Source organism: Anser cygnoides, chromosome 3, assembly GCF_040182565.1.
Source record: "Anser cygnoides isolate HZ-2024a breed goose chromosome 3, Taihu_goose_T2T_genome, whole genome shotgun sequence".
In the NCBI taxonomy this organism is placed as follows: Eukaryota; Metazoa; Chordata; class Aves; order Anseriformes; family Anatidae; genus Anser; species Anser cygnoides.
Window position 1 is genome coordinate 53,870,800 of NC_089875.1, and position 19,875 is coordinate 53,890,674.

The 19,875-nt window shown below is 40.7% G+C and overlaps 1 protein-coding gene across 3 annotated transcripts in view; it reads left to right on the forward strand.

Moving 5' to 3' along the window:
• AKAP12 (A-kinase anchoring protein 12) overlaps positions 1 to 19,397 on the forward strand; it is a 30,449-nt gene extending 11,052 nt beyond the window's left edge. The window contains exons 1-4 of one of the 3 annotated variants that reach the window (XM_013178309.3): positions 1,081 to 1,374; positions 9,914 to 13,695; positions 14,453 to 16,381; positions 16,979 to 19,397. In XM_013178309.3, the coding sequence (XP_013033763.3) occupies positions 9,964 to 13,695; positions 14,453 to 16,381; positions 16,979 to 16,987 (5,670 nt within the window). In that variant the 5' untranslated portion in view covers positions 1,081 to 1,374; positions 9,914 to 9,963 and the 3' untranslated portion in view covers positions 16,988 to 19,397. Of the gene's footprint in view, positions 1 to 1,080; positions 1,375 to 9,913; positions 13,696 to 14,452; positions 16,382 to 16,978 lie in introns of those variants that run through there. The other 2 variants (XM_013178306.3, XM_066994191.1) reach the window with 2 other exon arrangements.
• Positions 19,398 to 19,875: the final 478 nt, after the last annotated feature.

Here is a 19,875-nt window from a genome sequence, read left to right on the forward strand (position 1 = left end):
AAGCTCCATTAGATGTAGATGACTATAGGTGACGAAATGCATGATGCTTTATGAATATGGATAGTATTAGGAATTTGTACTTGAATAGATTGCCCCAAAAGGCTTTACTTTCTTTAATCTGTCATGTTGTTGCATGATGTTGCTGTTTATTTGGGATTTATCTCACTGTTGTCAGTGGAACCAAGCCTAGATGGTAGCATAATTTATATGAAAGGGAAAACAATTCCACAGGTTTGATCTTAAAGTATCTTTTTATTTTTTATTAAAAAAAAAAAAAAAAAAAAAACCTTTATGGAGGCAATACAGCATATATTTTCTGGCAGCAGTAGCTGAAAATCACACCATCCAGAAGACAAAAACTGTCTGGTAAAGCACTGAAAAGCTAGTTCTTCAAGTGAAAATGACACTTAGATATCCATCATTGTTCATATCAATCCTCTGGACCTTTCAGTGTCTGGTCCACATGTCCTTTAGGCAGGTGAATAAGGGTGGGGATGGTATCTTTTAAATGCTCCATGAGGAGAATTCTCTCCATCCAAGGAAATAAATCATTGTAGCTCTACAGTTCTTCGTGTTACCCAACCAAAAGTGACCGTCAGTATGCAAAGCAGCAAGTGATTTGCTATGGATAAACAAAAGGGTTTAATATGCTTTTTTGTTTATGAAGACTAAACTACCTAGGGATATTAACGAGCACATATTGAGATATCAGCTTGGTCTGGATGTCTCATGGCTGCTTCAAAACCATTTAAAAAGTTGGGAATGAAGCAGTCTGTTTTAAAAGTGATTATTTCTTACTGCAAAGCTGACGTTTCCTCTCTTAGGGAGGAAAAAAAAAAAGGTGCTTGAATTGAAAGGTATCAAGACAAATACTTCAAAGTATAATTATTTTAATTACCAGCAGTGAAACAATGGAAAGAGAATAGTTAAACTGCATTTCTGCAGCCTGCGAACACTTCCAGAGCCTCGCATGAGGTCTGGTAGCCAGCAATTGGTGCTGGAGCAGACGAGGGGAGGGATCCAGGTCCTTATGGCGCATCACGTGCGCCCAGCCCACCCCCAAGTTGCTTTTTGCTCCCTTAGTTGTGCAGCAAACAGCTGAGGAGGGAATGGTCCACCAAGAGCAGCTGCCAAGTGAGAGAGGCTGTGGAAGCACAGCTTCAATCTGCCTTTCTCATCAGACGGACGAGGCTTCACGCGCTCTCATTGAGGCAAGAGGCTGCTCTGCTGCACGCTCCCCACGCTCAGGCTGCTCCAGACGAATAAATATCAGGAACCTCATACTGTGAGGAGGAAGTTTCTTATTATTAGTGTAATTTAAAAATGCTGGGGACCATAACAATCACGGGTAAGGCAGTGTGGCATTGCTAAAACGTAAGCACATTCCTCTTTTTTTTTTCTTTTTTCCCCCCCTTTCTGCTGGTTAGTGCCTGGCTTTGTGTGTGTGACATCTGGTGACTTTGTGCTGCAGCGGTTTTATGACTTGCTGGGGTGGGGCGAGCTGTGGTGTGCATGCTGGAACGCTCCTTGGGCTCTCAGAAGTATTGTTTTACTTTCGATAGATTTCCTGGCGGCATAGTTGGAGTTAAAAGGTCTGCCTTAAATATTTTATCAAAATGAGAACCATTTCACAGTGAAGGCTGCTGAAATTTTAAAACTTCTTGTCACTTCAATTGCATGCTTGAAGTGGCACTTGTAATACAAGACTTTTATAAACTAGAGGACGCTTACTTTTTTTCTGCAGTATTGGACTGTGACATAGGGTCTGAAATTGAGCAGCAACAATCAAGAGTTACAATGCTTTTTATTTCTTGATTAAGAAAAAATAGCATAATGCAGTAAAATATCTTACAGGCTAAATACAGTCAAAAGTAAGGAAATGGAGAAGTAGGCATCATTTAGGTGTTGTAAAAAATACTTGCATGAGAGAAGTTAAGCTGTTATTCTTTTTCATTAATTATAATGAAGCAAAAATCCAGAGGAGATTAACACCATGGCATGGGGGTGGGTGTGTGGATCCCAGTAGGATTCCAGCCTGGGATATCAAAATCTTGATGTTATATACGGAGGACTCTGTGCATCTTGCTTAAGAAAGTAGCGCATGAGCCACTGAAGTGTTTGAGCTAACACCATAAACTAATTGGGCTTTCTGAAAAGATAATACTATTTGCAGGAGTGAAAAGCTAAAAGGAAAAAAAAACACCTCATGCTGCTGCTTTTGCGTAAGCTTTTGTCTTTATCTGGAAACAAAGTGGCACTACAATTTTTGTACTTAAAAAAAACCAAAAGCTTAGTTTTCCGTAAAGGTAACTAATTTGCATCAGAACTTCCCTCAGACTGATGATGTGTCTCTTGTAATTTAGTAAATCTTTTTTTATTGCCTTGTATGAATATTTGTTTGTTTACTTTTATCTTATTTGCTGGCGTTAGTGAACCAGTTCCCCAAATAGTGGGGGCTTATTCATGCAAAGTACTCTAGTGTTACAATGCATACGGACAACAAAGCCTGCAGAAGTCCAGCTCCATTTGGAGCTGACCCTGGGGAGGACTGTACGTGATTTGAATCAGTTAGTAGGGGAGGAGATATCCTACTGCTGTTTACAATAGGGTTTTCATTAAACTCGATGTTTAATGAGCTTATCACATGCTGAGTCTTTTTCCTCAAGGGTTCTGTATTTTTTTATTTCCTTTTATTGTTAGTATTTAAAGGTTAAACTGTTTTTCAAAAGCAATTTCTTCGTAGGGTTGCACAGTTTGATCATCTGAGGTTTTCTTTATTTAATAATTCTTGTGGAAACTTGGATTTTCACTGTAGCACAACTGCTTCTGTAGTACATTTTGCAAGAAGTGCATCTAGCTCATGGTATGCGTTATCATTCTTTGAAGGGACAGACTGCATTTCCTTATTGGTAAGCGGGAGTGTATTAAGCTATCATTTGTCTGATTAGCGTCGCTAAAGCTAAAACTCCTTTGTTTGTGTGTGTCTGTTATCCTTTATGCAGATGCTTTGACAAAGAAAACTTCCAAGCTGTTTCCCATTGTGCATTTTCATTAGTCATTAGGGGCTCTCAAAAATGTCACAACAACTACTAAGCCATGTTGCTTATCCCTTCCTTGCTCTTAGCAGAGCAGCTATTTTTCTCAAATACCCCAGTGCATCTGTCTTAGGTTTAGTGAATACATTCTATTTTAAAAAGCAAAACAAAGTCGCAGAACATGAGATGCGGATGGTATGGATAACCATGAAATTTCATAAATATTTGCAGCGTGCTGGTCTGGTTCACAGGCAGAACAGCTGGACTAGTTTGAGAGCAGTTTATTATTGTGAGTTCGTTTAATGAAGAATCTTTAAATACAGTAACTGTATATCCAAGCCACGGTTAATGACCTTTTTTTTAAAAAAAGAAAACAATTTTGTAGGATCTTAACTACTGTTTTTTGAACTTTAGTGCTGTTGTTCGAAACATCGAACTGAACGAAGAAATATCTTAAAATCTTGAATGAATGAAATTTATAACATCTCACGCTGGAATCTGAGAACTTAGTCTCTAGGTTGGAGCAGACAAGTACAGCTAAAGCATAAACTTCTAAAAATAAAAGGTTTATGAGGAATGTTTTAGCATCGCAGCGGAAATGATCATGCTTTCTTTTGGTTTCTTTCATATGAGGTTGTGTGTGATGTCCTTTTTTGGGGACATTGTTTTTGCTTTCTGAAGGAGTCCTAAGCCATGAAAAATTACAGCTGTTTTGCAACTTTTTCCTTCTTTCTCTTTTTTTAAAAGAGACACAAAAGTATGTGAAAACTTAAGACTTAACTCTTTGGTTGCCTCCCAAGTACCAGAGAATTGAAGACTGAATTTAAGGGGACTTGTTAATGCTTTGACAGAAGAACAGGATTAGAAAGCTCATGAATTGCAATTATGCACTGTGAAATTTGTTATGTGAAATCTTTGTAAATCCTTCTTTTTGTTTAATTTTTCAGAAAGAAACCTTTCCCCACAATTAACACCGTGAGTCAGTCCTTAGAAATAATTGAGCGAATAGAATCAGGAGGGAAGAAGTGTGCGCTATCCATTAGAGAAATATTTATACATAGAAGCAGAAACATAAATATCATGAATAGTAGGGAAAGGAAGCAAGAATCTGAAATATTGTCAAGAAGCAGCAGTTGTACAGATTTTGGTACGTTAAACTGTGTAGTTAAAAGCAACAACACAATCCCCACCTTTGTTAGAAATGTACCACCTGGACATACTCCTGCTTAATTCTGTTACTGCGGGGGGGGGGGGGGTGTGCTTTTTTGTTTGATTTACTGAAATTCATCACCTGAAATTTGAGGTCAAAGGAATTGAGGAATAATGTTCGATTCTTGCACACTGTGATGAAAACCCAAAAGCACAGCTTGCTTTTCATTGTTGTTTAGGTATTCAATTTTGCTAATAATCCCCAATAGATAACTTGTTCCGAATAAACCTGTTTAGGGTAGGTTTTCTGTAGCTGTTGTTTCAAACCACGTATTTTAATTACTGCTTCTCCATTTGTATCAGTTCTTGTCTTCAAACATTTCTACTAATAATTAGAAGAATTGTGCCATTAAGGAAAAATGCATTTAACGAATGAAAGCTTGGTGTTAAGTGTGAAATATCAAGGACACTCGGTTCAAATTCTTCTTTAAATTACATTCTCCTGTATCACTGCCACGTGAGCTTTCGAGCAGTAGGTGTTCTGCACAAGTTGTTTTTGTGGCAAATCCAGGTACAATGGAGGCAAACGATTCTGAAATCGCCCCTCGGCTCTGTGGCTTCAGTTTTCCTTCTTGCTTAAGCAAGCCTACCAAGGATATTGTGTATGTGACTACAAGCAGGGTCTGGCCTCGAATACTTAAACATCGAATAAAAGAAAACAAAACAACAATGTGAAAAAGTCCTCTGGAGTCTCTCAGTGGCCCGTTGGGTTTGAAACACGGGGCGCAGGGTGTGTGTGACATCCATCTGATAGATTTAGAATGCAGGGAATTTATGGAAAAAATCCAGCACAGCACTGCAAATCCTTAGGGGGAGAAGTCAACCAGCTCCAGATGTTGACATGGTTGACTGCGAGCACATGAAGTGCTGCGGATTTAACTCTTGCAGTCAGAGAGCTGCTTTTCCCTCTGGCAGCTACCAGCAGAGGAACACGTTTGCACTTCTGGAGACAGGCGAGATGGTGGGAGCAGTGAAGTCACACTGCCACAGTGGCTCTCAGCCTGCTAAAACAGAAGTGCTATAAATTCATTTCATTTTGAATGTAACGAGTTAGGAAGTAGTCTGAGAATATTAATTTTCCAACATCTGATCAGTATACTTCTCATAAAAATGCAAATAAATTCTCACTATGGACTAAGCTACCTAAAGAAATTTGGGGGACGGGGGGTAGGGACCAAGCACTTCTCATTATACAAGGCCTTCAATATCATATGTTTCCTTGGGGATAAAAGAAACCACTTGTAGTGGTTAAAAACACAAATGGCACCTTGATTCGATTTTAAAATATTTGAAAGTTTGACTGGTACGTAAGCAGTTAAAGTGGAATTTCAGCTCTAGTTCTTAGCCACAGTGGATTTAAATAGCGAAGTGGATCAATGTTATGATATGACCTATGATTTTTTTTATCATTGCCTCTGGATATAGCTTTATTGCACTGTTTTTCTTTGTGAGCCGATAGCGCATGCAGCCCTACCCCTGAAGACCTGAAGAAACTGCGTTCATAAGTGTTTTACTAGGCTTTTTTTATTAAAAGAAGTATTTTGATGAAGATCTCCCACGTTTCTTAAAGATACTTTCAAATTCAATAACTTCATTCACAAAGAGCTAGGTGCCCTGCCAAAATACCTGTGGCAGTGACGTGCTGCAGTGTTCTGAACAGTACCTTGGGTGAGTAAGTTCCAAATGGAGTTACTCATTGTTTGTTTTGCATTCAGCAGTGCCCTGAAATGTTTGAGCACCAAGAATGTCATTAATAAAAAACGTCATTAAAGAATCCAACTGCCAAAGAAAGAGCAAGTTCAGCATGTACGGTTGGCTTCTCAGGTCTTCTGTTTACTACGTGCCGGTGGGATAGAGAAGCACCCTTTGTCACCTTGCAGAAGCATCGCTTGGGCATGCACCACGCTGCAGCTTGTCACCAAGCAGTGGCGGCAGCCCCCTGGCAGCACGCAGGGCAGCTGTCCGGAAGGGCATCACCCCGCGCAGCGCTGAGGAAGGGCGTTGGAAATGGGCTTGGTTGAAAGGGGCTGGTGCAGTGATTTCAATGGGGAAGAGCAGAAGGAAGCAGGTGAAGCAGAGGCTGGGAACAATGGCAGCATGTCACTTGGCAGCTGGCATCCAGGCTCTGTGTTACCTTGTGGGCGCAATACCCGCTGCGTGCGCTATGAGGGAGCGATGCAAAAGTGACGTGTGTAGCATAGCTGCGGCTTTTCTGACTGATATTAAAATATAAAAATTCGCTTTTCTTTAGGTCTTTTTTACCTTTTGCAGTTTCTTTAATAAAGTATTGCAAGGCAGCATGTTTGCTGGACCCGCAAGGGAGATCTACTTGCTGTCAACCTACTTTAACAGTTTTTAAAAGTTTACTCCTGTGCCTCTACACTTCCGTGTCCTCTTTATTCTTCTGATTCCATTTGCCATCTTACTATATACTCACTGGACCTGCAGCTTTTGTAGTAGTTTTTTAGCTCTTTTTGCCTGCAAAGCTTTTAACAGATATCTAGTCCTTGTCCTAGTGTGTTATTCTGTTTGTAAATTAATGCATTCATAAGCAAAAATCATGACTGCTTATCATGAGTATGAAGAGATGCCTTCATAAACTAGTCTTATGCCTTATATCTTACTTCAGAAATAACTCACTCATTCACATTCTGTATCATTCCCCTCTTACAGTAAACCAGTTTACATGTAAACCTCTGAAACTCCTCTTAAACATTAAACTTGTGTTCTAGGAATTAACAAAAACAGAAAGAAATGCAGCCTAAACTGCAACTATAAACTGTTTTTTGAAACTTTTTTTTTTTTTTCCAAAATAGTAAATATGCCTTCTCCAGGACTGCTTGAGAGAGGAGAGGAGAGGAGAGCCCTTACAAAGATGTCTTTAGCTGCTCAGCAGTTGCCCACAGTGATCCATGACTGCCTTTTTACCTCTCCTCTCCTCCCACTGCCTTTCTGCTTCTCCTCTTTCCCGCATAGAGCCATCATTCCTGCCTGGCTCGCAGCCCTGGTTTTTGCTCTACCTTTATCTGAGTCATGTCAGATGGAGACAGAGCGTCCCAGATGTGAGAGGAAGCGTGCTGGCATTAGTGCAGGATTGAGGAGTAACAGGAGGGAGGCTCTATAGACCTTTTTTCCATAGGAGATTGTAAGAGGTTTGGCTTATGAACAAATCTGTATTTAACATTAAATGACAAGTGCTTAATTTCATAGCTGGTTGACCCAGGGAGAAAACAAACATACAAACAAACAAAAAAAACCTTGTAACATAGACAAAGGGAAGAAATATCGCCTTCTCCACACAGGAAAAAAAGAGGAATTAATATGTTGCTGTATTGAAAACAGCAGTATGTACAAGCTTTGTTATCACAGATTTTATATATATATATAAACAAATATATATATGTATATATCTACAGATGTCCCTTTATCTCTCTATATGTGTATCTGTGTATCTCTAAAGATCTAAAGTAAGCCTGTTACTAAATATTTTTAAAATGTGATATGTACCCCAGTGTTTGAAGAAATGCCTCTAACTTTATGAATTTCTACTGAGCCATGATAAGCTTCCTGTTAAATTGCATGGTTTGATGGCGATGACAATGCACTTCTTTCTGGACCTAAGAATAAGCGAACATAGATAGCAAAGTGGTTCCTTGGCTTTATCGTTACGTAGTCTTAGCATGCAACTCCATAATTTTTGATTCATAAGAGTCCAAAAACATTAGGAAAATAAATACATTTTCTTCCTTTGTTAGCTATCTTAAAATGAAAAGTGAGTTCAAATGTGTTGTTGCTGCTTCGAGCTATGCTTAGAACCTTATTTCCCTTCCCTACCCTGCCAATGACTGAAGTGTTCTTACAGTGAGTTTTTTTTGCTTGTGGACTGTACTGATGTTTGCAAGAGGTTTATTACCACAGGAGTAATAATCCTTGCTTCTTCAAATATATATATATTTCTTCTTACCTGGCTCAGGCACAGATTACTCAATTTGAACATTTCTATCATTGTTTGAAAAGTTCAGGGAGCTAGGGTGTTATCAGAGGTCAGACTTTTAAGAGAATTAGGAGTTAACAATTAAAGTAAGTCATTTTAAACAGCTAGATAAAGAGGGAAAAAAAACGCTTTGCTTATGTCAATTGAGAAGTAACAACCAGTAGGCTGCTGATAGTGAATATAAACATAATTTGCCCTCTACGTAGCTATTAGAAGCCAATGTACTTGTAGATTTAGTTTTACTTGTTATTTAGTTGTGTTTCAGCCTTACCCTAGGGCATGTTGTGTATACTCTTACAAAGATGCAGTTCTTTCTAAAGAAGTCGTAAGCAAACAGAGGCAGGGAAGCATCTAAACTGGAAGGGACTTCTGGAGCTCAGCTGGTCCAGTCCCTGGCAAAGGAAGGCTCTCTGCAGTTAGATCCAACTTGAAGATGGTTCAAATAAAAACAAGTTCACTTTTGGGAATGCACTGATGCATGTACTTTTGAAAGCTGTCTCCTGTATGCCCTTGGGCATCAAAGTAACACATATACAACTTAAAGATGAGGGCATTTCCTTCTCCCAAGATGTTGCCACTTAACATTGGATTATTTTTTTTGGTCCAAAATTCTTTCAAAAAAATGTTAAACTTGCATTTAGGCTTATTACAATAATTTGTTAATAATTTGTAAGAACACGTTACTTATCTGGGGGTATGTAGAGCTTACAGTTTTGTGCTTTAAAATGGATATGTGCTGGCTTTTTAACTGCTGTATTTCAGGGGGATTAGTTTATATGCTAGTCTGTGAATTTAGGCAGCTCATGGCTAGAGGGTGTGATAATGCTTAAATTGTCCCAGCAAGACTGAGAGGCTGGCTGCCAGTGTCCTGAAGGAAAAACTCAAACAGTGCTCAAGAAAGCGGCAATGCAAACACAGACGTGTGAGAACTGGAGGGTAGAATTTTTACCTGCTTGCGTAGTAACGACTTCGTTATTTTCAGGCAGTGTGGAATTGCTGTGGATGAGGTTTCTGTCTGGCAATTGCGGTGATGTGATGTATGGGAGAATTCCAAGATTCACGATCTTTAAAACAAATGTGTTGTAATGTAACTGTTCTGGGCTTTACAAGTTTTCAGAAAAATAGGGAATTTCCCATGGGCATTTTAACATCTTACCATTCTTTTGGGACAGAGCTGTAAAATGAGCTTTCCTTTTCTTGTTGTAATTTTAAGTCAACATTTCTCCACCGCTCCCACCCCTCTAGGTATCCTTCTACCTGGAAAGGATTCTGAGCTTTACTTCAGAAATAATTGCACATGTTGTTCTTTACATTCTTTGAGTATTGATTGGAGAGAAATTAGTTTTTTGTCTCTTAAGTTTGTGTTAAATTCCAAAAGAAGAAAAATACTGCAAAAGAGAGAGAGAGTTCTAAAGGTGCATTTTCAAATAAACTTTGAAAGGATATATACAATGAAGTGAGAAAGGAAAGGAATTACAGTAATCTTAGATCAGAAAAACTAATCCTTAAAAATTTTAACGGAGGCACGCAGATAATGGAACATGTATGTTTAGGAAATCTTGATAAAACTGTAGAAAAATAGCATGTATATGTACCTAAAGGTATAATATAACATTTAATCAAGAAGGAGATTAACTTTTTTTTCAATTTTTTCCCTTTTTTTTTTTTTAAACAGTTGAACAAACAGAACATTCTGGTGTAATTCTGAAGGAAGACACCCAAACTATGGAGACAAGTCCATCTGACTCAAGCACCAAAGATGGTGTAGATGCTGAGAAAGAGGATGCTCATATAGTTAAACAGTTGCCATCTTCGGAAGAAGATGCAGAAGACCTTGAACAAGCATCTGAGACACCATCATATGATCTGGGCTTTAAAAAGGTTTTTAAATTTGTTGGATTCAGATTCACAGTGAAGAAAGAGAAGACAGGAAAATCAGAACCAGTTCAGCTGCTTACTGTAAAAAAGGAAACACAAGTCACTGAGGGAGCTGATGATCAAAAAGAAGTCAGCTCAGAAGAAACAGTGATGCCTGAAGATGCACCCTCTGCAGAAGACAACGCCAAGGATGCACTGAAAAATGAAAAAACGGAAGATGAATCTCCTAAAACACCAGAAGCAAATGAGATTAGTTCTCAGTCATCTGCTTTAGCCAATGATACTGCATCACCATTAAGAAAATTTTTTTCTCAGGGATTGGCTGGATTTAGAAAAAAGAAGAGTTTTAGGAAGCCCAAAGAAGATGAACAACCATCTCCTACAAAAGAAGAAGAGCAAGAAAAAGAGGGGGCAACATTAACAACTGAAACCAGCGAAAAGGAGAAATCTGAGTCTGAGAAGCAAGTTGAAGAGAAGAGTGTGACCGCAGTAACCGTTGAAACACACGAGAAAGAACAAACAGAAGATGGAAAGCAAGAGTCTAAGACTGAAACAGCCATTGGAGTTGATGCAAGTGAGAAGGAAAAGCTACTAGAGCATGATGAGCAGGATGTAGTGACAACTGTTGCTACAAGTGCAAAGGAGGAAAAAGCTGAAGACGATCAAGAAGGTAAATTGGTAGAAGTCACAGAAAATATTGGTGAAACGGAAGAAAAAACTGAAGAAGGAGAGAGAGAAAGTGAAGTGACAGAGAAACCACTAATAACAATCCCTGTAATCACAGACAGGGTGAATGGAGAATTGAAGGCATCCTCGGAAGTCCTACCTGTAGGAGAAAATCTGGAGTCTACAGAGAAGTGTGAAGTAAGTGACAGAACTGAAATATCCTCTGAAGAGAAACTTGAAGCAGGATCTTCATTGGCAACTGAAATCTCTAGTGAAGAGTTTAAAAAGTCTGAAGAAATAGAAGGAAGTAAACCTGTGCCACTGGTCAAAGAAATGCTTGATGAAAAACCAGAGAGAGCAGAATTGAAAATTTCACCCGCAACAGATGTCACTGAAAAGTTAGAGGCACAAGGAGAAGCTCATGATAAAACCACAGAGAAGGCAGCAAGCAAAGGACACGAGACAGAACTGACTCTGGAGGCTGCTAGAGAAAAGTCCTTTTCTACTTCTGAACAGTCATTTGATACCGCGGATGATCAACGATCAGTCAAACCCACTGATGAAGGCAAAGTTGGTGTAGTTATGACTGATAGTACCAAACCAGGTGAAATAACCACAGAAATAACTCCTGAAGAAGCAGCAGGAAAGAGGCCTCCAGAGGGTATCACAAATGAAGCTGAACTGCTCTCTTCTCAAGAAAAAAATAAACTGCAAGGCAGTCCTTTAAAGAAACTCTTTACGGGTACTGGATTAAAAAAACTCTCTGGAAAGAAGCATAAAGGCAAAAGAGAAGAATCTAAGTTAGGGGAACAGGGAGAACTAACTCAACAGCTATCAGATTCCCCAGATAGCCCGGAAGAACAAAAGGTAGAGAGTTCTGCTTCTTCTCCTGAGGAGCTGAATGAAATTCCTTCTTTGGAAAAATCCGTAGATGGAATGCAGGTCTCTGAAAATGAAGATGCTGCAGTTTCAGATGTGGAGAGAAAAAGAGAAAGTGTTACTCCGTGGGCATCATTTAAAAAGATGGTGACTCCCAAGAAACGTGTCAGAAGACCTTCTGAAAGTGACAAAGAAGAAGAAATTGATAAGACAAAGAGTGCTGCAGTGTCTGCAACTGAAAATGCAGCTGAAGAAAATCAGGTAGAGTTAAAAGAAAATGGGATGGACCAGAAAACAGAGAAAGTCACAGAAGAGCCCAAAAGAAAGGTTGACACCTCTGTGTCTTGGGAAGCCTTTATATGTGTAGGTTCTTCAAAGAAAAGAGCCAGGAAATCATCATCATCTGATGAAGAAGCTGAGCATAAGTTTGGTCAAGATGGCCAAAAAATAGAAGAATCTGGACAGAGCAAAGAAACAGCAACAGATGCAATTCTTACTAGTTCTCAGGAGAGTGATCAAGGACAAGGGAATTCCTCTCCAGAACAAGCTGGAAGCCCATCTGAAGGCGAAGGTATTTCAACATGGGAGTCATTTAAAAGGTTAGTCACTCCAAGAAGGAAATCCAAAACCAGAATGGAAGAGAGAACTGAAGACTCTGTTGTGGGATCTAGCCTGGAACATTCAACATCGGATGGTGAGCCTGGAAAAGATGAATCATGGGTTCCATTTAGAAAACTTATGCCTGGCCGTAGGAAGAAAAAGTCAGATGGAAAGCCAGAACCAACGCATCTTAAACAAGCAAGAGAAGACATGGCAGAAACAACTGAGGAAGATTCAGATATTCCAGCTGTTGTTCCTTTGTCTGAATATGAAGCAGCAGAGCAAGAGAAAATTGAAGCCCAGAAAGTGAAAGATGCTGAAGCAATGAAAAAACAAACCTCAGAGGAAGAAGGAGCAGAAAAATTAGAAGACACCCTAGGAGTTAAGCAACCCAGTGAAGGGCTGGTACATGCAGTCACTGTTACTGTTGTGGAAGGGGAAAGAGCCGTTACCAGTATTGAAGAAAGGTCACCATCGTGGATATCTGCTGCTCTGACAGAGTGCATTGAGCAGGCAGAAGAAGAGGAAGAGAAAGAAACTGAGAAAGCATTTGAATCAGAAGTTGTTGTAGAACAAGCAGTGGTAGTTGCTAAGACAGTGCCAGAGATGAGAAAGGATCTAAGTGATGATACTGCAGCAAGTGAGTTAGAGTTAACCTCAGAGGCAGTGACGGCTCTGGAGGAGACAACTGAAGCTTCCTGTGCTGAGGAAACAGTGGAAGTATCCTTTGCTGAGGAGACAACCGAGATGGTTTCTGCTGTTTCACAGTTGTTAGAAACCCCAGATACTACAGAAGAAGTTACACCAGTACAAGAAGTAGAAGCCACTGAACAAAATTTGAAAGAATTAGAGAAGCAGACGCAAAAAGTTCTTCACGAAGTTGCTGAAAGAGTAAAATCATCAGAAGTAGCACAGCTGGTTAGTGAAAGAACCATGACACCAACTGTAGTTACAAAAGTGCAAGAAATTGAGTCAGAAGTGAAAGATGATGCTAAAGATGGGAAAGTTGCAGGTCAGGAAACAGTTTTGCTTGATCAGTCCTTGAAAAGAGCAGAACACACAGAGGATGATGTCCAGCCAGTGGAAAGTGCAGAGAGCATTCAGGGCAGAGATAAAATTGAAGAGAGAGGACATGAAGGTTCAGAAAGTAGTGAAGTATCTGCTGCAATGAAAGAAAGTACAGAAGGATATGAAAATGTGGATGTATTGAGAGATGAAAGGCAGCGGCAGGCGTGTGAAGAAGTTGTAGAAGACCAAGAAATATCTGAAATGCAGAGGACAGTTGAGGAACCTTCATCACAAGACAGCAAAATAGTCACTCCTGAGGAAGAGCCATTAGCAAAGCAGGAGCCTTCAGAACAAGAGAAACTGCCACTAACAGAGTTAACAGTGGATGAGATGAGAGACGAATGTATTCCAGAAGTCCAGGCTGCAGTAAGTATTACATGAGATAGGAAGGTTGATCTGTCAAAGAAAAATTCAGCAAGTGTTAACTACTATACTTGGTTTAGAGCCAGGTTGTGGCAATAGTCCTGTCAAAGACCTTCCTTGTGCAGCACGAGGCACTTGAAGTTCGTTTTTAGTGAGACAGACACACAGATGTCCAGAAGGAGCAGCCACTGATGCTCATGTGCAGAGTGATGTGGATGCAATGGTTGCAGAAAGGGGGTGGGAGATGGTGTGCATGGATCAGAAGGTGCTGAAAACAATTGCCACTGGGGCTCCTGCACAGCACGCTGTGACTGAAGATATTATATGAAAACACATGATGCAGCTGTGATCCATATGATACCGTACACAGCAGGTGGCATCTTCAGTCATAGGCAGAGATACAGTTGTAGCTGAGACACTTCTGCAAAGGGAGGAAAAGAAATGACACCACTAACTCCATCTGTGTGCAGGAGTTATTGTGACTGATGTGTTCCTATCTTCTTACCTATGTCTCCACTATCTTTCTGGCTGTCTTGGTTTCAAGTGCTGTCAGCTGTCCCTTGCTTTAGGCTGCCCTTTGTTTCCTGAGCTGTGTCCTGACACACTGGATGTGCTGGGATCTTTGTGACCTGCTAATCTCAGTATCCTTCTTATAACATTCCTCTCCTCCTGGTCACATCTTCTGGTGCTTTCACCCAGAACATTCTCAGTCTCTCCCTGCTTGTACCCTTCTTTAAGGATCTGTTACGATTCTCCACAGGTGCAGAACAAGACCGAAGATGAAACCTCTGCCTTGGGGCTTCCAGGTGAAGAGCCCGTGAAGCTTGAAGGAGAGGGCGAAACTCTCACCACAAGACCAGTGTGCACAGAAGCAGTTGTCACTGTGGTCCCTGTTGAACCTGAAAGACAAGACAAAATTCCTGAGTTAGACTCACAAGAGCAAACTTGTACTGAAAGCATTCCGAGCACGGCACCTGCCCAGGGAGAGGAAGAAGATGCTGCGCTCCTTGGAGTAAAAAGCACAGAAGTCACTGCTGCTGAGGTCCCGACGCAGAATGAGGTAGAAACCTGTGCCCTTATCTCTGAAACCACAGCCTCAGAAGCAGCAGAAGCTGCTGAGCAGAGTGTGAGGGATGGGGATGATAGGCAGATAGTGGCAAAAGATCCTGTCCCCATCCTAGAGCCAAAATGCATAGAAACAACTGAAACCCTCGTCCAGAGTGATGAAACCAAAAGTGGCAAAATAGAAGATGCCATGCTCAAAACTGAAACACACTCACCAAGTGATAAGGCTCTCACTGAGGCCATGCCCCAGACTGAAGGAGACAGCACATCTAATGCAGCATCAACATGCCTAGCTATCACTGAAAATGGAAGCACTGCCCTCACTGACGTAAGTCCTAAGACAAGTGAAACGCTAAGCAGCTTAGTTGAAGAAAGGACTGCAGAAACAGAACAAGAACTTGTAGAAACCTCGAACTATCAAGGCTTTCAGAAAGAAGAAGGCATAAACGGGCAATTGATGGAAGGAGCCAAAGAAGTATTTGGATCTGGAGAACAGGAAGCAGTGAGGGGTGATGAATGTTGTTCAACAGCTGTCCAGCAAGAGGTTTTAACTGCGCGGGAGGAGGGCCCCGACTCAGACATCGTATTAGCTGAGAGCTTGGAGGCTCAGAAAATGCCTGTGCCTGTAGCAGCTGCAGCAGTTGAAGAGCATGTCGTGGCAGAAACCGTCACGCCCACAGACACAACAGCCGAAACTGCAGAGCCTTTGGCAACCACACCAGAGCAAATGGTTTCTGATGAGGTCCCATTTACCACCATTGACTCTTCAGGCAGTGAAACTGCAGAGCCTGGTAGGGCAGAAGCACCCCAGCCTCAACTAAGTCCCGCTTACATGAATGGAATACCAGAGAGTCCCCAGAGCACGGGACTACCCGAACAGCCTGCTGCTCCTTTAAGTGATGGTCTCTCCCTCACCCACACAGAATTTGAGGCGGATGTTGTTCCTTCTGGGACTATAGAGTCCCAGAGTACAGAAATTGTACTGAATGTCATCCAGACGGCCGTTAACAAACTTGCAGAAACAGAAGAGGCCTTTGAGTCAGAGCAGCACATTAAGACCATAGGGAAGAGCCCATCAGGTACAATTATACCTGAACTTCTGGAAAACATGCATGTGGATCACCAGTTCCTGGTAAAAAAGGAAGAGATATCAAGTATGGAACAAGAGCTCCAGCAATCCAAAGTAGAGAAACATGCTGCATTAATAGAGTCTGCAGAAATTCATGCAACTGTAGGAAAAACAAAAGACATGCTGTTAACTTGTGAGGTGCTGGAAGATGGACAAAGTCAGAATTCTCTAAGTATTGTGCCTACCCCTGAAGACATTTCAAAGGAAAGTGTAAGACTTCAGAAATCAGCATTAGAGCTAAGTACTTCAGAAGACTCAACCAAAGACCCTCTAGATGTACACCCACTAAAACTGAAGGAAAAGGAGATTGGGCAGGTTACAGAAATCTCAGACCAACATATAGGTCAGCAAACGTGTGCAGAAAGGGAGGAAGAACCATGTCACCTACCGGTGGAGGACGGGAAGATGCAGACGTGGCAAGATGATGGTTGCCAAGAAGGCACGTCTTGTGATGGTGCACAAAGTCAGAACTCCTTGGCTCCCGAGGCCTTGAATGTAAGTAGCAATTTTAGCCAGCAATTTCTTTTTCTCCCCAAAGTAGATTTTGCGCTCTCTACAACTGTTGTCTCTCTCCTCTTTTTTTTTTAATTCCAGTGAAAGACAAGTGCTCCCCTTTTCAACCAACAGGCCACAGATTTCCCTACTCTGACTACTTTACACCTTGTTAGTTTTCTGTACAGCTGTGCTCACATTAAAGGCCTTTGTCTTGACCTGTGGTTTAGGGTGATATTTCTGGGAGGCAGAACATGTAGTTTCCAGTTTTCCAAGATACGTTAAACACATGCCATACAGATGTGTATAAGATTTAATCCACAGACTTTTTTTTTTAATTTATCCTAAAGGAGGTGAGTGTTGCCTTCCATGGTAAACTTGAAGTGCCTCATTCCCAAAGCTCTTTATACTTCAGTGAAATCCAAATCAGAAAAGGTGATAGGTATAGTCTTTCTCTTAGCTATTTACTGTTATGCTTAACAAAGCCACATGACTGTCTTTAAATCCATTTCTAAAGCTGCTTGGGAAAGATAATAAGGTGTTTTTGAGAGAGTAAGTTGACATTAATACTTTTTTTTTCTACTGTCTTCTTACTTTCAGATGTGCTAAGTATCCACGTGGCATTTGGAGAGATGCTGGTCCTAGAGAACAACTGACAATCCTGTGACAGAACCAGGAGCTTAATTCACTACCCTTTATTCTTGGATGTTAACATCTGCTCTTTTGAAGACTTCACGTTTTTTGTCATTGTCATTAAAAAACAATGCCTTTAATGTTGGGTATATCTACACGTGTTCCATTCAAAGGTCATTTGCCTCTGCCCAAAATATCCCGTTTAGACTGGAAATGCACAACCGAGTGAATGGACAGACCACTAAAATTTGTGCCACAGTTATTACCGTCCCCTCACTTAACGCGTCCTGTCTCTGCCCTGACTTCTTGAATCCCTTCATTCATCCCAAAATCTCCTACCTCCTTTCTGCAGTCTCCCTTACCCCCAAACATCTTCCGTAGCTGCCTTGATCCGACCTACGAGCGGCCACAGCTGCTGCTCAACTTCTGTGCTGAGGGGAAAGAGGAGAGCTGACTGATGAGAACACACGAGACTTCTGGCTGACTAGCAGACGTGTCTAGCAAACAGCAGGAACTGGATCACGCACAAATCCTTGAGCAAGATGCTCAAGATTTCTGCCTTTCAGTCCCATTCAGGTATCTCCATCCATCCTTCAGTTGTGTTTGTGCAGGCCTGATTTAGTCAGAAATTACTTCTACAGTGTAGCTTGAAAGGAGATTGAGAATGCTCTTTTTCTGTTGTTCAAGACTTCAGGTTTCAGGACTGGACTGTAATGTGTTGAATATTTATATGTATGTCTTAAACCCAGTTCTGATTTTATTGTAGAGCTATGATACTTCTGTACCGTTTAGGCGTACCCTTAAAGGAATTTTGTAGAGTAGCCTGGAGAGGAAATTGATACTGGTGGAGTGGAATTTGATAACATGTAGTTTCCTATTTATTGTTCCAGGTTTTTCCCTTTGTAAAATCTCTCCAAAACTTGGCTGTCATGCTTTGAATATTTATATGTATATCCTAAGCCCAGTTCCGATTTTAATGTAGAACTATGGTATTTCTAAAGACAAAAGGAGAGCCCTGACCTGTGTCAGATCCAACTGTGTTGACCAACGTCACTTCAGCTTGCAGTCCTCCCAGGTTTCTGAGAACCCTCCAGACTTAGTATTTCCCTGCTGTCTTACTCATACAGCAACCCCAGCTGTACCACAACACCCAAATCACACCCTGCTCAGTCCTGGTCACTGCCCCATTCATCCCCAAGCCTTTACCTCCACCCACACCATCTAACATCCAGGCAGGTAATGAATTCTGCTTTGGATTGCAAAAGACAGAAGTTTGGGGTGCTGAGGTCCTGGGATGTCCGTCCCTAACAGGAGTAGGTCTTCCCTTTTGTTGTTTACATTAAAATCAAACACGGGGTACCAGTCACAGCTCTGATTTCTAAAGTGAAGGTTACAGATCGCACTTTGTGAAACCGATGCCCACCAAGTTGAACAATAGCTCACTATCCTACCTGTATAGTAATTTATTTTAAAAACAACTTTTAGTGTACAAATGCTCTTGTTACGGCAGGTGCTTGCCTCTCCTCGGGGCTGCACATACAGCAAGCAATGCGACTGATTGCACTGGTGTGATTGCACCATCTGGTGCTGCCCTGTGTGGAAGCATCAAAAGATTTTTCCTTACCTCAGAGCAAATTATATAAATATTTAAAGCCAAACAATGTGGTTTCAAACAATCCAGTCTGTCTTTGTCCATTGTTAGTGGCAGCTTTCCCCCTTAGCTTTGGGCAATTCCAACAAATTCTGTTGGTTTCCACAGGTTTAAGTTGGCTTGCAAGTTAATCATGCTCTTAATAACACCTCACAAGTGCAAACTTGGCTGAATTTGTACAAATTGTGTACCTATGTACGTTAAGCCATATTGCAATGACTGCAGCAGGTAAAATGAGATAACAATAGCATGACCTGTGTAATCCTGATTCCTATGTTTGTAGCTCCAAAGCTGTTAATAATATGTAAAGTTAATTCTTGTCTGAACCTCATTTAAATAAAGCTAGCTTTATCACAATGTAAATTGTCTGTTGGTAGTAATTGGGCAGGCAAGTGCTTAAACTTGCTTGTTTTCTCCATTAATCCAGGGCCTAGGTAAGCAATGCAACAACCGTAACTATAAAACAAATACAAAGGCTTCTTGTAACTGACAGCTAAGAATATATATTGCACCTGAACCCATGCTAACGGTGCAAGGAGCATGACTCCGTCTAAATATCCTACTTTGTTCCAGCATATTGCTTTGGCCTCTGAAACTCTCATTTGAGACTGTGACTTCTGGCTTGTGCTTAAAAGCTTGAAGCTTTCTTTAATCCAATGTATTGGGTTACTGAATTTGATTTTGTGTTTTTAACGTAGATTTTCATTGATTAAATAAAATACAACTACAAATTTGTTTTAATGTGTGTATGTGTTTTTTTTTTTCAGCTTGCTTACTGTAAGTTATTTTGATGGTTGCTTAATCTTTAGAGTTAGATTTGCTCCTGATGATTCATTTGTTGTTGACTGACCTTCAGCTTTTGATGTGAATTAATGGAGCTAATTGCAGAATTAAATGGCAACTTGGGTATAAGTTTCTATAAAATATGCATGTACTATTAAGATACTTCAGAAAACTGTGAAGAAAGAAAAAAAAAATCCATTAAATTCAAGATAGATAATAGTATTCAGTGAGCCAGAATGAAAAATCAGTAAATCACGTGCCTTGTATAGACTCACACTTGAACTCATTTTGTAAAAGCTATGTTTGTGTTCTGGTCTCAGCCATGAAGCTGAGATGCTAAATTCATTATCAGCAAACACCTGCGCTGGTCACAGTAAATGCAGACACAAGTCCTCTGCCCATCCTTGTGCAAGGTTTGTGCATTTATGAT